The sequence below is a fragment of the Gopherus flavomarginatus genome, chromosome 5 (genome assembly GCF_025201925.1).
Source record: "Gopherus flavomarginatus isolate rGopFla2 chromosome 5, rGopFla2.mat.asm, whole genome shotgun sequence".
Lineage (NCBI taxonomy): Eukaryota > Metazoa > Chordata > Testudines > Testudinidae > Gopherus > Gopherus flavomarginatus.
The window spans coordinates 3,414,121-3,434,084 of record NC_066621.1 but is presented as its reverse complement, the minus strand read 5'-3'; the positions used below and the strand labels follow the sequence as shown (position 1 = coordinate 3,434,084).

Sequence of the window (19,964 nt, the reverse complement as noted above, 5' to 3'; positions counted from 1 at the left end):
TAGCAGGATTGCCCAAGTGGGGGTGGGGATCCTGGCACATGTGCAGTGTGGGGAGAATAAGCTTGAGGGAGGGATCCTGGCAGGTGGGAAGCACAGGCTGGGGTAGGGATCTTGGCAGTGAGGGAGGCAGCAGAGAAATTCATTCCAGGCTATATTTGGCCTCCCCCTCGCTGCCCCAGCCACTCCCCTAAGAGTTAAGACCTCCCTGCACCCAGCCAGCTCAGCACCATATCCCCAGCGACACCTCTCTCTGACTCTGCCAGCAGGTTCCTTGGAGCAGCTCCAACCCGGATTCACCGGGTGTATTTGCACTGCCCAGCCCTGGATTAACTGTTCCCAACCACTCAGCCAGCAAACAAGGTTTAGCCAGTTATGACCCATCCTTTGTGGGGCAGGGCCCCTAGAACTGGGGTCTAGAACTCCCAGCTCAGGGAGGGGCCAGGCCAGGCGCGTGGATGCCGGGGTTTCAGCCTCGGGGAGGGGGGCCAGTCTGGGCACATGGATGCTGGGGTTCCAGCCCCAGCTTGGGGAGAGGAGCGGGGCCGGGCGCGTGGATGCCAGGGTTCCAGCCCCAGGGAGAGGGGCCGGGCCGGGCACGTGGATGCTGGGGTTCCAGCCCCAGCTTCGGGAGAGGAGTGGGGCCAGGCACGTGGATGCTGGGGTTCCAGCCCCAGCTTGAGGAGAGGAGCGGGGCCAGGCACGTGGATGCCAGGGTTTCAGGGAGAGAAGTGGGGCCGAGTGTGTGGATGCCGGGGTTTTGGGGAGGGGAGCGAGGCCAGGCCGGGCGCGTGGATGCTGAGGTTCCAACCCCGGCTTGGATGCTGGGGCCCTAGCCCTGGCTCGGGGATGGGGGCAATGTTTAGAGGTTAGACAAAACCTTTAAAATAAATAACAGAACCTTTCCCATAATACAGGGCTAACACCCTCTTTATTAAACCCTCCTTCTGGAGTCAAACAGCCCTTCCCACCCCACCCCAACTTAGAACAAGCGGGAGGTTTGGCCTGATGCCCCAGATAAAAGACAGGCAGACACAGTCCCATGTGCTACCAGCCTCTAGCTCACATCTGGGCGTGTGTGATGAACCCTAATCCCTTTAGAACCTGCCCTCACTCAGTGACTCTCCTCAGGTGGAAAAACCAGCTCTGCAGGTGCTGCCCGGCCCAGCCCTTGGGGTTCGGCTGACGCTGAGGGGCCTGAGAGCTTCCTGCCAGACATGTCACATTAGGTCCTGTCGACTTGACTCACGCCGGGACTGAAACCCGGCTGTTTCTGCGTGACGCAGGTGTAAGGAAGAGGGAACGTTTCCCAGAGCACCCCTCTTTTGGGGCCAATCTGCCTCCTCCCAGAATCCTTTGGGGACAACCACAGTCAAAGGGCTGCCCAGGCAGGACCCCTAAAATAGCCTTGTAGGGAGGGGAAGTTGGGGGCAAAATCTAGTTCTAGTGGAGTATCCGCTGCCAAATGGCTATGATCAGTGGCGGATCCTGTGTCCCCAAGATCCTCTCCCTGCCTTGCGTGTCTACACTTGGAGTTGGCGAGGGTGAGGTTACCCTGCCTGGACCAGGCTCAGAAAGGCCCAGCAGAGCAGCCAGGGGGCCAGGAGACAAGCAGCAGCCCTGGAGCACAGCCCCTCCTCAGAGACCGGCTCCAGATCCACGCTCACGTCGCTCAGCACCACGTCTGGGATGGTCTCCTGGATCCAGGCAGCATAGGCTGCGGTGCGGGTATAGACGCCGGGGCGGTTGGCGGCCCCACATGCATCCCCCCAGCTCACCACTCCGGCCAGCAGCCAGACACTACCCACTTTGCAGGAGAGGGGTCCCCCGGAGTCTCCCTGGAAGAATCAGGGTGAGAAGAGGAAGGGTGGGAGCTCGTTAGGCTACCCTTGGAGGTATCATGGTGACAGAACCAGGCCTGGGAACAGGAGTTGGGGAGCTGCCTACAGGGCCCTGATTTTCACAGAGTGGGGCCCTGGGGGTCAGAGCAAGGCTGGCAGGGTTGGCGTGACCCCAGGTGCCAGAGCGAGGCTCAGCAGCTGGCGTGAGTCCCAGAGCGAGGCTTAGGGGCTGGCATGAGTCCCAGAGCGAGGCTAGAGGGGTTGGCATGACCCCAGGTGCCAGAGCGAGGTTCCGGGGCTGGCATGAGCCCCAGAGCGAGGCTGGAGGGATTGGCGTGAGCGCCGGTGCCAGAGCGAGGCTGGAGGGGTTGCCGTGAGCCCTGGTGCCAGAGCGAGGCTTGGGAGAAGTTTGCAGGACCCTGTTGGCCAGAACTCAGGGGTCTGCAGGACCGGAGGCAGAAACGACGTTGCCACGAACCGGGCTGCTGCCAGCTCGGTGCCCTGAAGTCATGTCAATTCCCTGATCGTGACAGAGCAGCACAACACAGGAAACAAACGAGAACAATAAGGGGATGGGGCGGGAAACCCAAGTCTTTGAAATCTCGGGACCATCCTGCTGAGTTTGGGAGGGGGGCAGGATGCCTCTGGACTGCCATGGGGGGTGGAGTCCCATGCTGAGCTGACCTTGAAAGTAGGGGCGCTATAGGGCAGGGAGTACGTGAAGTAGCAGGCAGAAGAACAGCAGGCTGGCAGCGAGGATGTGGGAGGTAGCATGGTCGAACGGCTGTTTGGGGGTGATTGGCCGGGGCCAGTCAGGATGGGGCTGGAAGCCGTCATAGGGGCCAGGCCGACTGGTGGTGTTGGGACACAGCCCCTCCTCCGAGACTGGCTCCTGATTCACGCGCACGTCGCTCATCTCCACCGCCGGGATGATCTGTTTAATCCAGGCTGTGTGGGCCGAGGTGCGGGTGTAGACGCCAGGCCGCTTGGGGGACCCGCACGCGTCCCCCCAGCTCACCACCCCAGCTAACAGCCAGGCATTGCCCACACGGCAGGAGAGGGGTCCCCCGGAGTCACCCTGGAAGAACAGGGTGGGGAGAGGGAAATGGCATTAGGAGGGGGATTGGTGGCAGTCGTGGGATACAAATGGATGGTTACTACAAAGCTTAATCGTGGTAGGTGGAGACTGGCAGAGCGCGGGTGGGGGCCTTGAGGTCAAAGGTCAAGCAGTGGCACCTAAGCCCAGAAGGGATGGAAAATCTACAGCCCAACCATTGGGCCAATGCTCATAGTAGCCAGCACTGACTCCCAGTAGCCCTACCCTTAGAGCCATGCACAGATGGATGCCCAGCATCCCGCTCACCTGGCAGGCGTCCTTCTTGCCCTCGGCATAGCCCGCACACATCATGTCGTCCTGGATCACGTGAGAATCCGCTGGGTTGGCGTTGATCTTGTAGAGGCAGCGGCAGGTCTCCAGCCCAATCACTGGCACCTCCAGCTGCTGCAGGGTCCTGGGACTGGGTAGGCTGACTGCATGGGGGAAAAGAAATCAGTCAAGTCAGGCTGGGCAGCTGGCTCCTCAGTAAGGTGCAGGGGGCAGGGAGCCACCAGGGGGCACTGTGTGGGGAGGGGACAGGCAAAGGGACTCACTCCACAGCAGCCCAGGCTCGAAGCCAGGCTTAGGGGTAAGGGAGATTGATGTGAGTCCAGATCCCAGAGCAAGGCTCAGGGGCTGTTACACACCCGAAAATCCTCCCTGCAGTTTCAACTGAACACACAATTCACCTTCACTTCCTCTCCAAAATTGTTGGCAGCTGTTATCCAGCTGCCCTGCCCCACCCCAGACACAGCTGCATCTCAGCACCAGGCGAGCCATCCCCATGTGCATCTTTATTATCCAGCTGCCTCTGCCCAGAGGTGGCTGTATTAACCCTTCACTCACCAGAGGTAAGCACATTCCCCCAGCCAGTCACAGTGCAGGTCATGCCGCTAGGGAAGCTGACGGAAGTAGATGGCAGGCAGATGGGGCGAATGGTACGTGTATAGGTGATTGACTCTTTCAATTTCACCAGTGCAAGATCCCCGCCGGAGCCCTCATCCGTGTAGCTAGGGTTCTTGATGACCTGCTCCACCCCAACCACCTTGATGTCAGCTGTAGGGCTGGACAGCTGGAAGGCTCCCAGCGTCACCTCATAGTCAGTGATGGGGTTTTCCCTGTAAGGTGGGGAAGAGAGACGTGGGACCTCAGCAAGGAGAGAAGCCAGCACCTCAGGCTGCAGAAAGCTTCAGCTAATGGAGAGTAAATCTCCCTTAGATAGCAGCAGTGTAGGTGCAAGGAAACACGCCATGCGCAGGCAGATTCTGTGTTGTGGAAGGTAGAGGTACACATACACATTGGGAGTGGAGTCTAGTGGGTTAGAGTGGGGCGGATATGGGAATCAGGACTCCTGGGTTCTGATTCTATCCTCATTCTGGGAGGGGAGTCTAGGTGGTTCGAGATGGGGGGTGGGGGGAGTCAGGAACCCTGGATTCTACCTCTGGTTCTGGTAGGATCGTGGGGGCAGCTGGCAGTCTGTCCACAGAAACCCAGTCAAACAGATTTAGGGTCAGAAATGGATGGAAGATACAGACTCCTCATGACTAGCTCCACCCCGGGTAACACTCAGAGCCTGGCCCAGCCCAGATGACCCCCTCTGTGGCCTGTACTTACGGTGGGAAGCAGTGCGCCGCGGTGATCACCCACTGGGGGGAAATGAGGGAGCCACCACACACATGACCACTCTGAAAATTCAGGCTGACCTGCCAAGGCCACTGCCCATCCTGTGCATCTGTGCCCCCCACAATCCGTCCCATGATAGCACTTCCACATGTTCCTGCAGGGGGGGCAGAGCAACAGTGAGTAAAACAGAAACAGCCCCTCGCTCTAACCATTAGACCCCACTCCTCTCAGAGCCTGGGCTAGAACCCAGGAGTCCTGACTTTCCAACCCACCCTGCCCTCTGCTCCCTGCTCTAATCCATTAGATCCCACCCCTCTATCAGATTTGGGGACAAAACCCACAAGGCCCAAAACATATTTTTGTTTAGTTTTGGTTTTAGGTTGCTCAGCTTTTCCACAAAAGCATCTAAATTTTCTGTAGAGAACAGACCTTTTGGGGTGAGGGGAAGAAATTTGGTTGAAAACCCAATTTTTGCCATCCAAAAAGTTTTGAGAGACCATTTGCACCACAACTTCCCAACACAAACATAACCCAGACTAAGAGCTTGTCTATACTTGAAACGCTACAGCGGTGTAGACGCTACTGAGACCAGTGGAAGATTCTCTCCCATCGCTGTACTTAATCCACCTCCCCGAAAGGCAGCAGCTACATCAATGGAAGAATTCTTCTGTCAACGCAGCGCCGTCTACACCAGGGCTTCGGTCGGCTGAAATACGCTGCTCAGCAGGATAGATTTTTCACATCCCTGAGCGAGGTGGCTGGATTGACCTAACTTTTTAACGTAGACCTGACCCCTGAGGGAGGATAGATCTTCATTCCTTTTCCCCTTTGGGGGTGCACCATCATTCCCACATATGAGGTTAATGAGCCTACAATAGGTGCAAGTCAAGGGACCTCCTCCCTTAGCACTACTGGTAGCAGCTCATGCCTTAAAACTCAGGAGATGGTGGGCTCAAATTCTCCTCCCATCACTATGGGGGCTGGTTATACTCAACACAAATATCCCCTATTGATGCTGACGCCTGGCTACACAAACAACCACCAAGGAAAATGACACTAGCTGAATAAATGCCTGAAGTGGGGGGCTTCTGGGGAAAATGATCAGGAGGAGAAAAGTGACCGTCAAGCTGCTCGTACAGGCTGCGTTCCCAGCCAGATCTTTACCTGATTGTCCGTAGGTCTCCTGTACACCTGTTCAGAGGAGGAAAAAAAAGAGGCATGATCAGGAATGCATCCCTGGGCAACACGCATCAGCACCGGGGCCACTGAAATGAAGCATCTCTGGGGTAATTGGGGGAGGGGCTAGAAAGGGGCACCTCCATTTCTGCTGGGGGAATAGATTGTCAGATTTCCGGGACAGGACCCACTTGGTAGCCAATAATAAAGATGCTGATATAGCTACCAAGTAATAGCTAAGCTCTACCCACTGAATGTCACTCCCCTTCCAGAGCCCAGACTAGAATCCAGGAGTCCTGGCTCCCAGCGCCCCCTGCTCTAACCCACTAGACCCCACTCCCCTCCCCGAGCCAGGGATAGAACCCAGGAGTCTTGTCAGACAGAGGGAAGAGCGCCACCTTCTGAGCCAGGAACACCAAGGTTTCTCCAAGCTCCAAGCCAGGTTTCTCCAAGCTCTTTCCTACCCAGCCCAGCCCCTGGGCCAAGGCAGGCATGTCACTGCAGCCGGGCAGGGTTATTCTCTGTGGCCTTGTCTCTGTCTCCCAGCCCGCGCCACCTCCTTTCCAGGAACTACTCCCTGTTCAGAGGAAGGGCCCCGGCCTGCCATTGTCATTCCAGATTCTTCAGCAAGTCGACAAGTTGTCAGAGTTTCACTCCTCAAGGCTCTGCATGACTCAGGGGAATGGGACATATGGGGCGCTGGCTCCGATCCAGCCCCAGGGCAGAGCGACTGATTGCCTCAAAGCAGCGGGGAATGGGATCCAGGGCCTTTACCCTCTAGAGGGAGCTAGCTTGGATCCGTATTGCTCTCAAACCACCCAAGCTGATGTCCCATTAAGTGGCCGGTGTGAAGTGAGTTTGCCAGGTCTCAGCCCAGTTCCCAGCGAGAGCCAGCCTCAGTGGGCCATATACACCCATCTCCTTCGCTCCCCACAGAGAGGGCACTTCTGATTCAGTATCACCTCAAGTAACCTGCATGAGCCTGGGACCGTCATGGGCCAGTAGCTATTTGTGACTGTCTGTCCGCCCAGCATTCCTCCCTCCTGAGTGGAGAGGCTAAATATAGAGCCAGACCAGTGGGACAGGTTACTTCAGCATGACACAGGGACATAACCTCCTCTGCTAGAGGAGACCGGGCCAGCTTCAGAAGCACTACAGGGGCGGTGGAAGCCTGGCCCAGCATTAGACATGACCCGACCCAACCCAACCCACAGGCTGCACCTCAATTCGGTTCTGTGCCGTTACTCCAGGGAGCCAAGGCTTAGCGCTGGGTATGGGGGCAGATCAGAGGCTGAGATCTCTGTGCAACCCTAGGACAGGGGCCAGGCTTACATAGACCCTTGCTCACATACCTCAGCCGTGGGAACATCTCCCATTCCCTGCTCCCCATCCCTCCTCACCCCAAGCCAGTTCCCCCTCCCTGGGGCCAGATCTGAGCCAGGGGCCCCTAGAGAAGAAAGGCCTCGTTTCCAGGGCACCAGCAAAGGAAGCAAGTGCCTGGGGCGCCCAATAGAAAGGGGCGGCAGTCCATCCGTTGTTGGGGCGGCACGTCTGGGGCTGCGGTGGCAATTCGGCAGTGGGCCCTTCAGTCCCTCGTCTCCTCTTTGGTGGCAATTCGGCAGCAGCTCAATCTGGTTTGTCTCTTCCCTCCCCCCCCCCCCCCCCATTTTTTTCTTCGCTGCTTAGGGCGGCAAAAAAGCTGGAGCCGGCCCTGCTCATGTCCCATCCGCTGCCCCCCAGACTCAGTCAGTGCCCCCACCCTGTGGCCGGATCAGAATCACTGTAGGGGGATAAGTCCCTGTGTCCCATTCCCTGCTCCCATGAGCCACCCAGAGCCCTGTTGCTTGCTGCATTGAGAACTAGGAGCAGACGCAGCCTGCTGGGGGAGAGGGGGGAGGAAAGAGAGGGAGGTCAAGTGTTCATGTCTGTAGCCTGCAGCCCAGGTGACACCCAAGCTGAGCAAAGACACACACAATGCAGGGGCTGATGGGCCATTTGCTGCTGTGCTTTGGGTTTCAGCGCCTTTCAGAGTGTCTGATTACCGGGAGTTTCAGGTGAACCTTAGGGAGTTTCACAGTCTCCCAAATACTGTTTGTACAAGGAGACAAAGGGGCCGGGCTGGCTCAGGAGGTCTGGCAATGGGGCCTTTCATCTGCATCCCTCTGCTCCAACCCACTAGGCTCCACTCCCCTCCCAGTGCTAGGAATAGAACCCAGGAGTCCTGGCTGCTAGTCCCTCCTGCTCTAACCATTAGAGAGCACTTCCTCCAAACAGCTGGGAACAGACCCCAGGAGCCCTGCTGGCTTCGGACGCAAGCCTTTCCAGACAGACAAAACCTCTTCCTAAATCAGGATTAGCCATCCCCGTCCCCCCTACAAATCAGGATAACTCAGACCAGGGAAACCTGCCCTGCAGGAATGTACAAATCCTCAAACCAATCAACTGCAGAACAAGCCAGAAAAAACTGGCAGGCGTTTTTCACTCTAATTCCAAAATGACAGTGTCCATCCCATCACACAACACACACACATCCTGCAGAAATGCACATACACAAACACTGCATGACACACACACCCCTGTAACTGGACACAAACATCACCGGACACACACACACAGTGCATATCTCACCTGTAACACACTGTGTGCATCACCCACCACCTCACAATACCCACAACACATGGATCACACAACACAGGCATCACAAAAGACACACATAACACCACCACGTTGCATGATCACATACACCACAAACACCCACCGCACATTCCCCACACACACTGCATCACACAGACCCACTCACCCATAACCACCTTACAGACACACACACGTGATTTTCAGCCCCATATTGACTCTCCCCCCCCCCCCGAGCAATTTGTATAGCGGGAGTGCTGAGAGCCATTGAACTCTGTATATAATGGAAACCACCTGAAGCCAGGGGGTGCGGCAGCATAACCAACACCCCTACTTCCAGCACCTATGGCCCTGGGGCACCAAAGGGCGCTTTAAGACCCAGCCCTGCCCGGCCTGGCCAGGTCCCAGACCCACAGCTCCGCCCAGGGTGGGAGAGCTGGGACCCTGCGCTGGGCGACCGGGACAGACAGGGGCACTTGGAGAAGGAAGGAGCAGAGGAACGGTCAGGGGGGAGGGATCTGGGGAACCAGAGAAGGGGGGTTTGGGAAGAGGCAGAAGCGGGGTTTGGGGAACCAGAGAAGCGGGATTTGGGGAGAAGCAGAAGGGGGGAGGTGGGGGCACGGGTCGAGCGGCCCCGCCCGCACTCACCCAGGCTGAGGAGGAGGCAGAGCAGCGCCCTCAGGGGCGCCCCCATCTCCTGGGCGGGCGGGCGGCGCGGAGGGCGGCGGGCAGGTGCGCTGTCTCCGCACTGGCTGGGACACTGGGACGCGGCGCTCGTTCCCTCCCCTCTTCACGGCGCCCGGAGCCAGAGAAGCCGCCCAACCTGCTGCGCAGGGATCCACCTCCCGGCCGGGCCCGCCCCCGGCCCGCTGACAGAGCGGCCGGAGCGGGGCCGCTCCCCTGCTGTTATTGTAGGGTCTCCCATTACACGGCTCTGTTATTGTAGGGGCTCTTATACCGTACAGGCTGCTGCTTTAGTGTAGTGTCCCGGATGGCACTGACCTTGCTTGTTATTGTAGGGTCTCTCATTACACTGCACCTATTGCTCAGTTGTTGTAGGGTCTCTCATTCCATTGCTCTACTATTGTAGGGTTTCCCCTTGCAGGGTGCACACAGCCTTGTTATTGTAGGGTCTTCCATCACACTGCTCTATTATTGTAGGGTCTCCCATTACACTGCTTTATTATTGTAGGGTGCACACTGCCTTGGTATTGTAGGGTCTCCCATTACACTGCACATATTGCTCAGTTGTTGTAGGGTCTCTCATTCCGTTGCACAGGCCGCCTTGTTATTGTGGGGTCTCTCATGGGACGCCTCTGTTTATGGTAGGGTCTCTCTGTGACTCCTGGCACATTCCTGGCTCTGGTTTCACATGTGGCTGACTCACTCTCCTGGGCCGGAAGGGAACAATTGTTCCTGCCTTGATGCACGTGAGCCACTTCCCTGTCACCTCACCAGCACCGCAGGGATGGGGCCCTGCTGCCCGGGCAGGGGGAGGGACTGGTCACTACTGGCAGGGCCAGCCAGGCCCATCGTCCCTCTCCCCTCCCCAGCCCTGCTGGGCTGCCGGGCCCTTAGCACTGGGCTGGGGAGGGAATGGGGGAAGCTGGGTGGGTGGGTGGATGTGGAATGTATGTATGAATGGGGTGTGTGTGACTGCAGTGTGTATGTATGAATGGGGTGTGTGTGACTGCAGTGTGTATGCATGAAAGGGGTGTGTGTTTGTGAATGAAGTGTGTATGTATGAATGGAGGGGTGAATGCAGTGTGTGTGTGTGTTTGTATGAATGAGAGGGGTGAATGGGGTGTGTGTATATGAATTGGATGTGTGTGTGTGTAAATGCGGTATGTGTGAATGGGATGTGTGTGTGTGTATGTGAATGCAGTGTATGTATGAATTGGATATGTATGTGTGTGAATGCTGTGGGGGTTGGGGCGGGGCTGCTGGTGTGGGTGTGTATGTGAGGTGTGCAGTTCCTTTCCCATGGCCCCCCGCTGGGCGCAGGGAGGGAAGGTGCTAACTGGGCTCAGCAGGGGGCAGGTTGGCTCTTTTCACACCTGCCCTCGGGATGAAAGCCCCGATCCATGGGGAGGGGAAGCCATCAGCCCCTCCCACATACCCCACTTCCTTTGGGCTGGAGCGTGTGAACCACCTTCACATTGGGCCAGGGAGTGACTGGAGCTATGAGGTGAGGGCAGGCCCTGACTCCCAGCCCTCCCCTGCTCTAACCCACCAGCCCCCACTCCCCTCCCAGAGCTGGGGGGAGAACCCAGGAGTCCTGAGCCCCAGGATGTGGGCCCTGTCCTGCAGGGGTCCCTGAGCAGTGGGATGGGGTTTATGCACTTACATGGGTACAAGTGGCCCCTCGGAGGAGGAGCTGCCCGCCCACCCCCCAGCACAGGTGCCAGGATGTGGCTGAGCTGTGACTTCTGCTATTTTCAGGGCCGTGTGGCACTAGGGGGCGCTGAGCTGAAGGCAGTGTGGGGGCACATTTTAAACAGGGGCGGCTCCAGGCACTAGCGCAGCAAGGCGCTGGGGCGGCCTGCTGGTCGCTGTGAGGGCAGCAGGCAGGCGGCTTGTGGCAGCTCACCTGTGGGAGGTCCACCGGTCCCTCGGCTTCGGCGGCGATTCGGCGGTGGGGACACCAATGGCACAGCACTGGCGGACCTCCCGCAGGCGCGCCACTGAATCCGCATGACCAGCGGACCGCACGCACGCGTGCTGCCAAAAGCTGCCTGACTGCCGTGCTTGGGGCGGCAAAAACATAGAGCCACCCCTGTTTTTAAAGCAAGATGGCAGAGGTTAGTTAATAGCTTTGATATTTATAAGATATCTCCCTTCTCAGTCAGTGCCGGCCCCAATGCCCCAGTGTGGTGGTAGGGGGCGCTGTGCTGCGGAGGGGGGGGGTGGCAGGCTGGGTATCTTCTCCTGGCTCCCCCTAGAGTTTGACAGTAGGTATTGCACCTACTCATTTTGGCAACTGCAACTTTGCTCAAAACCATTTCACTAGAGGACAACCCCATTGCGGTGGCATTTCTTCTCTAGACCCAAACAAGCTGCTGGTGTGATGAGCTGGGTGGGTTTGTCCTAGGCCAGGAAGGGCGTGGTGGATATGCTTGTGGTTTTCCTGGGCATCCAGTCAATTTGAAAGCCCATGAGGCAAAAGTACAGATCGGTGGGGGGTCTGGGGGAAAGCCAAGCAAATGTCTTGTTAAATGAGCTGTTGAAATCCCCTTCACCTGAGATGAACACCTTGCAATACAGCTAATTGAACTCGGGGGGTGTGGGAACTAGACATGAGCTTTTCACTTTTAGGAAAGCCATATATCCTTCCCCGCCCCTGCCTCCTGAACCCTGGCAGGATTGCCAACTCTCCAGGATTGTCCTGACCTCTCCAGGAATCCAAGGTTAATCTTTCATTAAAGATTCTGTCGTGCGATGAGACCTCCAGGAATAAATTAGCAACCCTGCCTCTGGGCCAGCCAAGCCCTCCACCCCAGGGCTGGATCACAGCCCATGATCCCTAGAGGGGAAAAGCCCCATCTCCCATTCCCTGTCTCCCTAAGCCAGCCAGTCCCGCCAGCCTAGGCCTGGATGGGAACCAGTGTCCCCTGGAGGGGAAAGACCCCATGTCCCGTTCCCCACCCTAAAAAGGCAGCTGCTAATGTCTTCCCCCATTCTTGGACCACTGTCCAGAGGTTGAAGTCTCAGTTCTTATCTGCCTCCAAGCACAAAGTCTGGAACAGGTAACTAGTTAGCGTCATTGAAGCCAGTTTAGCTACCCTTAATAAGTGAGGCAGGAATGTGCTCAAGTGGCTTTTATCAGCAGTGATCTGTGAAGAATGTGACATTATCAAGGGGGGGGGCAGTGAATAGTTGCCAGGGAATGAGTGCACACAGGCTTCTGCTGCACTTCTCACCCGCAGGTAACAAACAATGGCTGGGCACACACAGAGCCCCAGATCCCAGCCTCTCTGAGTTTCGGTGACTGGAGTTTATGGGCTGGAAAAACTGACCACAGATTTGGGGTTGGGGGCTGAAAAGGGCACCCCCGGGAAAACTCACACGGCCAGGGCAGAGTGGAGTCAAGACACCTGGGTTCTAGCCCCAGCCTTAGGAGGGGAGTGAGGTCTAGTGGGGTGGATCAGGGTGGGGCTGGGAGTCAGGATTTCTGGGTATTATCCCCAGCTCAGGGAGGGGAGCAGGATCTAGGGGGATAGAGGTGCAGGGCTGGGGTTTCTGGAAGGGGAGTGACATTGTGCAGGGGGAGCTGGAGGTACAGGAATCCTGGGTTCTAGCCCTGGTCCTAGAAGGGAAGTGGGATCTAGTGGATTAGAGCAGGGGAGGCTGGGAACCAGGACTCCTGGGTTAACTTTCCAGTTCTGTACATTTTCTACTCTTCCTGCCACCTCTTATCAATGGTATCGAGAGCAAGGCCCTGCCTTCTTGAGTCATTTCCTTTTTAATTAATCTTTATAGTTTGATTTGTTTATTGGCGTCAGTGCAGATAGCCGGGAAAGCCAGGGAAAAGAAAGAAAGAAACACAGCACATGGACATTGCAGCCTGGTAGGGGACAGTGGTGAATATAAACACAAATATGCCCAGTCAGTGCAGTAGGGGGCAGTGGACCCTCCCCCCCACAGCCACTAGAGGGCAGCGGGGACAGATATACACCCTCCCCAAAAGGAGCAGCTGCCCTATCTCAGCCCTGCTGGGAACTGACACCCACCCCAGCAGGGTAGCAATGCCCCAATGACACTCTCCCCATGGCTGATGGCACACCCCCTCCCCCATTGTGTAACTGCTCACCATCACCAGCAGGAGGTGCTGGCAGGCACCAGAACTGGCCTCCCCAGACACAAACACCAAGCCAATGTACTGGCTCCCACCCCCAACCCAAGGGCAGCCTATGCACAGGGAACTGGCCCTTTGCTGCTAGAGAGTTGCAGTGAAGACTGCCATACAGGGATGGCTCACCCTGTGTAGAGATGCAGCTGCCTCTGGGGAGGGACAGCTGGATAACAGCTGCACTGCAACACCAGGCACTCAGATGTAGCTGCCTGTGGAGCTGGGCAACTGCTGTGCTGGTGGGCAAGCCGACATCTCTCTGCCCCAGCCCTCTGCCCTCCTGTCCCATCCATCCCCAGTCACCTGCACTGCAACACATCCCCATGACTCAGCCCTTAGTCACCAGGGGACAGTTAAGGGATGAACAGGTGTCCCAGCTGCCAGGGTTGAGGTGTGGGCAGCTAACACATATTTGCCTACATCATACGGTTACATAAACAGCCAGGTTATATCCGTGTGAGTCCTCAGCCGATGGGCGTGGATTCCCCTAAGAGCAGGAAGCTTGCGATTACCCCAGGGCAGAGCATCGTCGCTGCCACTAATTGAAGGGTTAATGAGGCTGGTGGCTTAAGGGATCAGAAATGCAGTTGTCGCTGGGGAGCAGCCGTGCCACATGGGGATGGCTCACCTGGTGCTGAGTACATTTCAGCTGGAAGCACGTTTGAAATATGGAGTCACCTTAGAATTAGCAGCTTAGACGGGCAAAGCCCCGTGCCCCATGCCCTACCCCCGAGCCTGCCAGCCAGTTCCTCACCGTGGATCTGGACTGAAGCTGGTGCCTCCTAGAGGAGAAAGGCCCCATGTCCAGTTCCCTTGAGCCATTCAGCCAGGTCAAATTGGCAGAGACTCTGATGTTTTCGCCTTCCACTGCAGTTTTAAACTAGTGCAAATGGTGAATTCTTTGTAATTTGAAGTATTTAAACCATGATTTGAGGACTTCAGAGACTCAGCCAGAGGTTAGGGGGTCTATTAAAGTGTGTGTGTGTGGGAGGTTCTGAGGCCTGCAATGTGCAGTAGAACAGACTAGATCATGAAGGTCCCTTCTGGCCTGAAAGTCTATGAGTATGAGACAACCTAGAAGCACACAGCGCCCTCCCCTCCACCCTTTCTGTCATGCTGCCCCCTGCTGGCCTTCGGGTATATTGGTCACTTAGAGCATTTTGCTGGCCGCCTTCCTTTATCCTACAAGCAGGTCCCTCTGTGTATGTGGGTAAGTCACAGCCCTGCAGAATCATGCTCCAGAATCTCAGCTTTCCTTTGCTATAAAATTATGTCTCCTCCCCCCAAAATGGTAAGTGTAACCATTGTAGCAGCAGCTGCCTGAGTCTGCAGAGAGGCAATTACTTTACCAGGTGTGAAACACCCCTGCTCATCTGAAAAGCATTGTTAGCTCTGAAAATTAATGATGAGCTTTAAAGTTTCAAGCTGAATAACACTTTATTCCAACAGCAGTAGCTCTACTCCTTGTAAGTCAGGGCAGCGAACAAGGCACCAGGTGGTGTTTCCTAAAATAAAATCCAACTCCAAGGCCCCTGCTCACAACTGACCCAGCTTGAAACCCAACCAGGGCTGCAGCTTGGAGGCAAGCACATTCAGGCACAGGGTAGGCAGGCAGTATGTGTGTGGAGAGGGGTGAAGAGGAGTGTTCCAGGTGTATTGGGGCAGCCTGAGCAGAAATGTGAAGCCATGAGTAAGAGGAGGCAAATTGTCCCATTTATACAAATGTTGTTAACTCTGAAACTTAATGGTGGTGATTTAAATGTCAGCATTACCGTAAGGGATAAGGGGAGGTTAAGGCAGGGAAGAATGGTGGCAGCGGGGGGAAGGGGTGATCAACAGGCACTCACAGATGGGTGACACCCCACCAGGCAGTTCAGCAGAAGGATTCAAGGTTTCCACCCTCTTCATTGCCCTAGCTCCCATTTATGAAGTACACCCAACTCCCTGAGCCACACCTCTGGCTGGTTAGAAGCAGCTGGAGCTATTGCTGCCCACCTGGAGCCAGGCTCCTCCATCCTGGCAGGCCAAAGGCTCCCATCGGCAGGGGAGAAAAAACAAGGTCCTGGTGTGTGCGTGTGTGACAGAGAGAGAGAGAAAGAGGCAGATGATGCCATAGTAGCTCAAGAGTAAATGTCAAAAATGACGTGGGATGGGGCTGTCAGTCAGGACTCCTGGGTCCTATCTCCAGCCCACTGGAGTACAGTGGGGTGGAACAGAGGCTTAGCAAGCAACAACCTACTATCCCAACCCTCAGCTTCATTCTTCTGCAGCAATTTGGCGGTGGGTCCTTCGCTCTTTCTCTTCCTCTTCGAATGGCACTTCGACAGCAGCTCAAAGAGGAAGAGAGAGACTGAGGGACCTGCCGCCGAATTGCTGCTGAAGACCCCGATGTGCCGCTCCTTTCCATTGGCTGCCCCAAGCACCTGCTTCCTTAGCTGGTGCCTGGAGCTGGCCATGCCTTCAACTACCTGAAGTGTGGGGGGGGGGTTTCAAAGAGGATGGGTCTAGACTTTTCTCAGTGGTGGCAGATGACAGAACAAGGAGCAATGGTCTCAAGTTGCAGTGGGGGAAGTCTAGGTTGGATATTAGGAAAAACTTTTTCACTAGGAGGGTGGTGAAGCACTGGAATGGGTTACCTAGGGAGGTGATGGAATCTCCATCCTTAGAGGTTTGTAAGGCCCAGCTTGACAAAGCCCTGGCTGGGATGATTTAGTTGGTATTGGTCCTGCTTTGAGCAGGGGATTGGACTAGATGACCTCCTGAGGGCTCTTCCAACCCTAATCTTCTATGTTTCTGTGATTCTATGAAAAGCCATTTTAATAGTGAGCCAGAGCAGTGTGTGTTCGTAGTAACATACTCTATCTGGCCCTGCTCTTTTGTGGCCTGGTAGAAGTCACGTGGTGATGGCTGTATAATGTGCAGAGATGTAACATTGACATTACAACTATTAATTTTGTTTGAGTGAGTCGTGTGACATCCAGTTACAGGTAATTGGTCGCCTTCAGAACGGCTGAGCACTCAGCAGCATATGTGTTGCACTAATGAAGATGTTCCAAATAACAGAATTTTATTTTAACAAAATTAGTGCAAAAAAAACCAACAAAAACATGCAATTTTAAAACAAACACATTAAGAACTTAATAAAAAAGAGGACAGAATTTATGCAGGGAAAGAACATTCAGGTCCATTTCAGCTACTCATTCACATTCACCCACCCTGGTGTTCACAGGCCGGCGTATGTGAAGCTGTGATTGTCTTGAATATCCCCTGATGGATTGACAGGGGTAGGGCACTGACCACTGAGGCCATGTGAAACGTTGGTGGGCGGGGAATGGGGAGGTCCTGATCTTGAGTTCTCAATGGGCTGCAGAGGGAGGCAAGGCCAGGATTGTTGAATCTGCAGGTCTGCCAGAGTCTGCAGCATCTGAGAGGCCCCATTATGTCCTGGTGCATCTCCATCTTCTTTTCCTCCTGGGACTCCTGGGCCTTTCTCCTGTCCGTTCCTTCCTTCTCCAGGTTGCTCATGGTCTGATGCAGCACTGGTTTGCTGGATCTCCTGGAACACATCACCCCGAGTCCTCTTCTTTCTCCTCTTCATCTGGCTCAGGCGTTCCACGGCGGTGGAGGGGGAGACCTAGAAGGCTGCAATGGCAGCAGCTACATGACCGCACACACAGGTTCCATTGCCAGCGCACGCACTACAGAAAATGAAACTTAAGATGCTGAACTCACTCCCCTTGTTCCCCGTCCTCACTACATTCTCATTCCTGCGTGGGATTATTTGTGCACGGTGCCAGTCACTGCATGGGACATGGCAGATAGGGAAATGAGGTGGGAATTGCTCATTTGCATTATTCTAATAGCATAGGGCACTGGCACGCCTTCCCCAGAAACTTTGGGCCGAGGATTGCAGAGTACCTCCATGGAAGTTCCAGCGAGATCTCTCAGGAGGGTTCCAGGGACATCCCTGCGTACATAAACAAACTGCTCCACTTGGCCTCGCTGCCTTCCTCTGGAGAGGAAGGAAAAGCAGATAGTAGCCCTGGACCACAACCTCTTGTAGCACAAGTAAAATTAATGAAAATATTCTATAAGGGAAAATTAATCTACACGCTTTCCTGAGGTTCTTTTCCCTGCGTGAGGCTCGCCTGTGCTCCGCTGGGTGGACTGCAGTGGTGTCAAAACCAGGTCCTGGCTGGCTACACAGCTGGATCCCCAGTCGCCCAGCCCCTATACTCCTCTTTCTTGTCCACCACATCCTTCTCGCTGTTCATAGCAGGGGCTTGTGATTTGGTTTTCAAGCGGTATCTGCCGTGCTGTTAGGGGCAGTGGTGGGATGACGTGCAGCTCTTTGGAAAAGTGGCAAGTCAGCAGCTCAGCACCAGATCACTTGTTGGCTTCCCTGGCCTTCTAGTGGGCTTGTCATACCCCTTCTCCTGCATCCCCTGAGCAATCTGCTCATAGACATCAACATTTCTACAGCCGGTTTGGAGCTGTGTCTGGACAACCGCTTCTCCTCACAGGCCTGGGAGATCCAATACCTCCTGTCTGCTCCAGGTAGGAGCACGTCTGGCACGCGTGTAGCAAGCATGGTCAGCTGAGCAGTTGCATTAAACAATAGAGAGCTGCTAGATGTGCTCGCCAGGCTGGATAACCAGGAAAAGGAATTTCAAAACTTCCCGGGGCTTTAAAGAGGAAGGAGGGGCTTTCGGCCAGCGGAGTTCACAATGGTGACCAGAGTGGTCAGTGTGGGGCCTTGTGCCCCAGCTGCTGGAGGACAGTTTGAGTCAACGTAACGTAGGCAGTGTCTGCACTAGCACTGTGTCAAACTAAGTACATCGACTGCGGCTCTATGCCACTTGGGGAGGGGGTGTTGCTGTGTCTGCATAAGGGGGCACTTGCAGCGGTAGGAGACTCATTGCTGGACCTCCAGCAGGAGACTGTAGCCGTGAGCTCCTATGCAGCCTGTAAGGAGGCCCTGGCTATGGCCTTCCCCTCCTCCACCTGGGAGAACTGCCTGGACTCTTGGGGAAGCCAATTTCTGAACGTCCACATGCAGTGCCACACGTTGAAGTCATATCTGCCCAGCAACACCTGCTGGTTGGCGAACCTGAGCTGTAGTCCCCCAGTCGAATAAACCTTTCTACTGAAAAGGTCCAGTTTCTTGGGGTCTTCTGCTTCAGGAGTCGCTCCTCATAGGCCCTACCCCTTCCTTTCATTGGCCGCAGGGACCCAGGGATGGGGGGAAATGAGAGTATAGGAACTCATAACCCTGGGAGGGCACAAGGTGCATCTTGGGTCTTTTTGCTGCGGGGGGAAGGGAGGTGAGGGTTTGCCACAGGGCTTTCACTGGGTCCATAATGGCCTCATTGAGGGGGGTCGCTGTGGCCAGGATGTTAACCAGGCTATGGGAGGATTCTTTCACCACCTCTTTGATTGCAAGCCTGAGTTTGAGGTCACCATCTTCAGTAGCTCCTACTGGACCTCAGTTGTCTTCAGGAGGCGACACGTCCAGCCTGGTCACTGCCTCTTCCAGGGAGGAGGAGGTGAACTGCACCAGCCTCCTCTTCTTCTGCACCAATGGGAACCCAAAGATGCAGATCCTGAAGCTCAGTACTGGGCTTGGTTCCAGAATCCGGGTCGGGTGCTACCTGGTGGAACAGAGGTTCCCTTCTCTCGGAGGCCTCCCAGTCCTTTGAAGGTTTCAACTCATGGCAGATCTGACAGGGATCACCAATGTGAGCCTCACCCAAGCACTTTAGGCAACTCAAGCCCTGTGACTGAGGCATGCCTCGACCCGGGCAGCGAACAGAACTCCACTGATGGAGAAGCACCAATTTAACTATACACAGTCTGAACAAACGGAAAATGAAGACCACTGAGACCAGCTTGGCCTAGCAAGAAGAGCGGTCACTGCCATAAATCTGGTAGTTTGGGCCCGCAGGAAGGAACTGAGGCAGCATGGTATCAGCTGGGGGTGCCACAGCCAAGCCAATGGGTACCACCAAGGGAATTTTCCAGCAACTAAGCTTGGGGCCACAGTGGAATGGACATGTGCCAGCACTCAAGTAAAAATGTTAGATTAGCCCCACTTAGTAGTTCTGCAATTTGAGTGCCTTCAAAACTCTTGGATGAATGCCAGCTTGTTTTAATGACTTATTACTGTTTACATAGTTGGGTTTCTAAAACAAATTTATAAACCTCAGTCTAGGGCACTTTCTGAGATGTCGCCAAAAAATTGCTTGGGGTTCAAAGGATTAGAGGCAAACATCACTCCCCAAAATGAGGTAATTCATGTGACAGTAAATGGCCTAAGTAGAACCTTATGTGCATTCTTCTTCATGGACACATCTAGGGACTACTGCTGAGCTCCCCCCAATCACACCATGGCATGAGTCTGGAAAGAGAACATTGTTGACCCTCTATCACAAGTGGTTTAGGGCAGGTAACACAGCCACAACTGGTGTATTGCAATAGTTTTGGCTCACACTCACTCTAGCAGTGGTCTGCAACATGGCGCCCACCTAGTGCCCAGCAGGGGACAGAAGCCGTGGCCCCACACCTGACAGGGACATAGAACTCAGCTGTGAGCATGGTGTTCTCTGTTCCCAGCAGGCGCAGGGCCCACCTAGTGCCCAGCAAGGGAGACAAGCTGCTGCCCTATGCCTGATGGGGACAGAGAACTCCGGAGCTGTTGGCGCCGGTGTTCTCTGTCCTCACGGCTTCTCTCTGGCTTCATATAGTTACATTA

At 55.3% G+C, this 19,964-nt stretch overlaps 1 protein-coding gene across 3 annotated transcripts; it reads right to left on the bottom strand.

Annotated features, from left to right (window-relative positions):
* Positions 1–909: 909 nt before the first annotated feature.
* On the bottom strand, positions 910–9,125 carry PRSS8 (serine protease 8). 3 transcript variants are annotated; one of them, XM_050956930.1, is made up of 7 exons: positions 9,013–9,125; positions 5,722–5,748; positions 4,549–4,711; positions 3,781–4,052; positions 3,202–3,368; positions 2,523–2,916; positions 1,758–1,835 (listed from the first exon to the last, which is right to left on the bottom strand). In XM_050956930.1, exons 1-6 carry the CDS (start codon positions 9,056–9,058, stop codon positions 2,539–2,541), a joined length of 1,053 nt encoding a protein of 350 aa, XP_050812887.1. In that variant the 5' UTR covers positions 9,059–9,125; the 3' UTR covers positions 1,758–1,835; positions 2,523–2,538. The 3 variants fall into 3 exon arrangements, with proteins under 3 accessions (XP_050812888.1, XP_050812886.1, XP_050812887.1); XM_050956931.1 differs by lacking the exon at positions 2,523–2,916 and having other exon boundaries at positions 910–1,835; XM_050956929.1 differs by having other exon boundaries at positions 1,743–2,916.
* Between the last annotated feature and the right edge of the window lie 10,839 nt (positions 9,126–19,964).

Excerpts from the sequence above, each read along its gene's own strand:
- PRSS8 (XM_050956929.1), bottom strand. The coding sequence starts at position 9,058 with ATGGGGGCGCCCCTGAGGGCGCTGCTCTGCCTCCTCCTCAGCCTGG. Across the intron at positions 4,712-5,721 it reads GGAGACCTACGGACAATCAG|GAACATGTGGAAGTGCTATC; the intron begins GTAAAGATCTGG and ends CCCCCCCTGCAG. Across the intron at positions 3,369-3,780 it reads GGGGAATGTGCTTACCTCTG|TCAGCCTACCCAGTCCCAGG; the intron begins GTGAGTGAAGGG and ends TCCCCCATGCAG.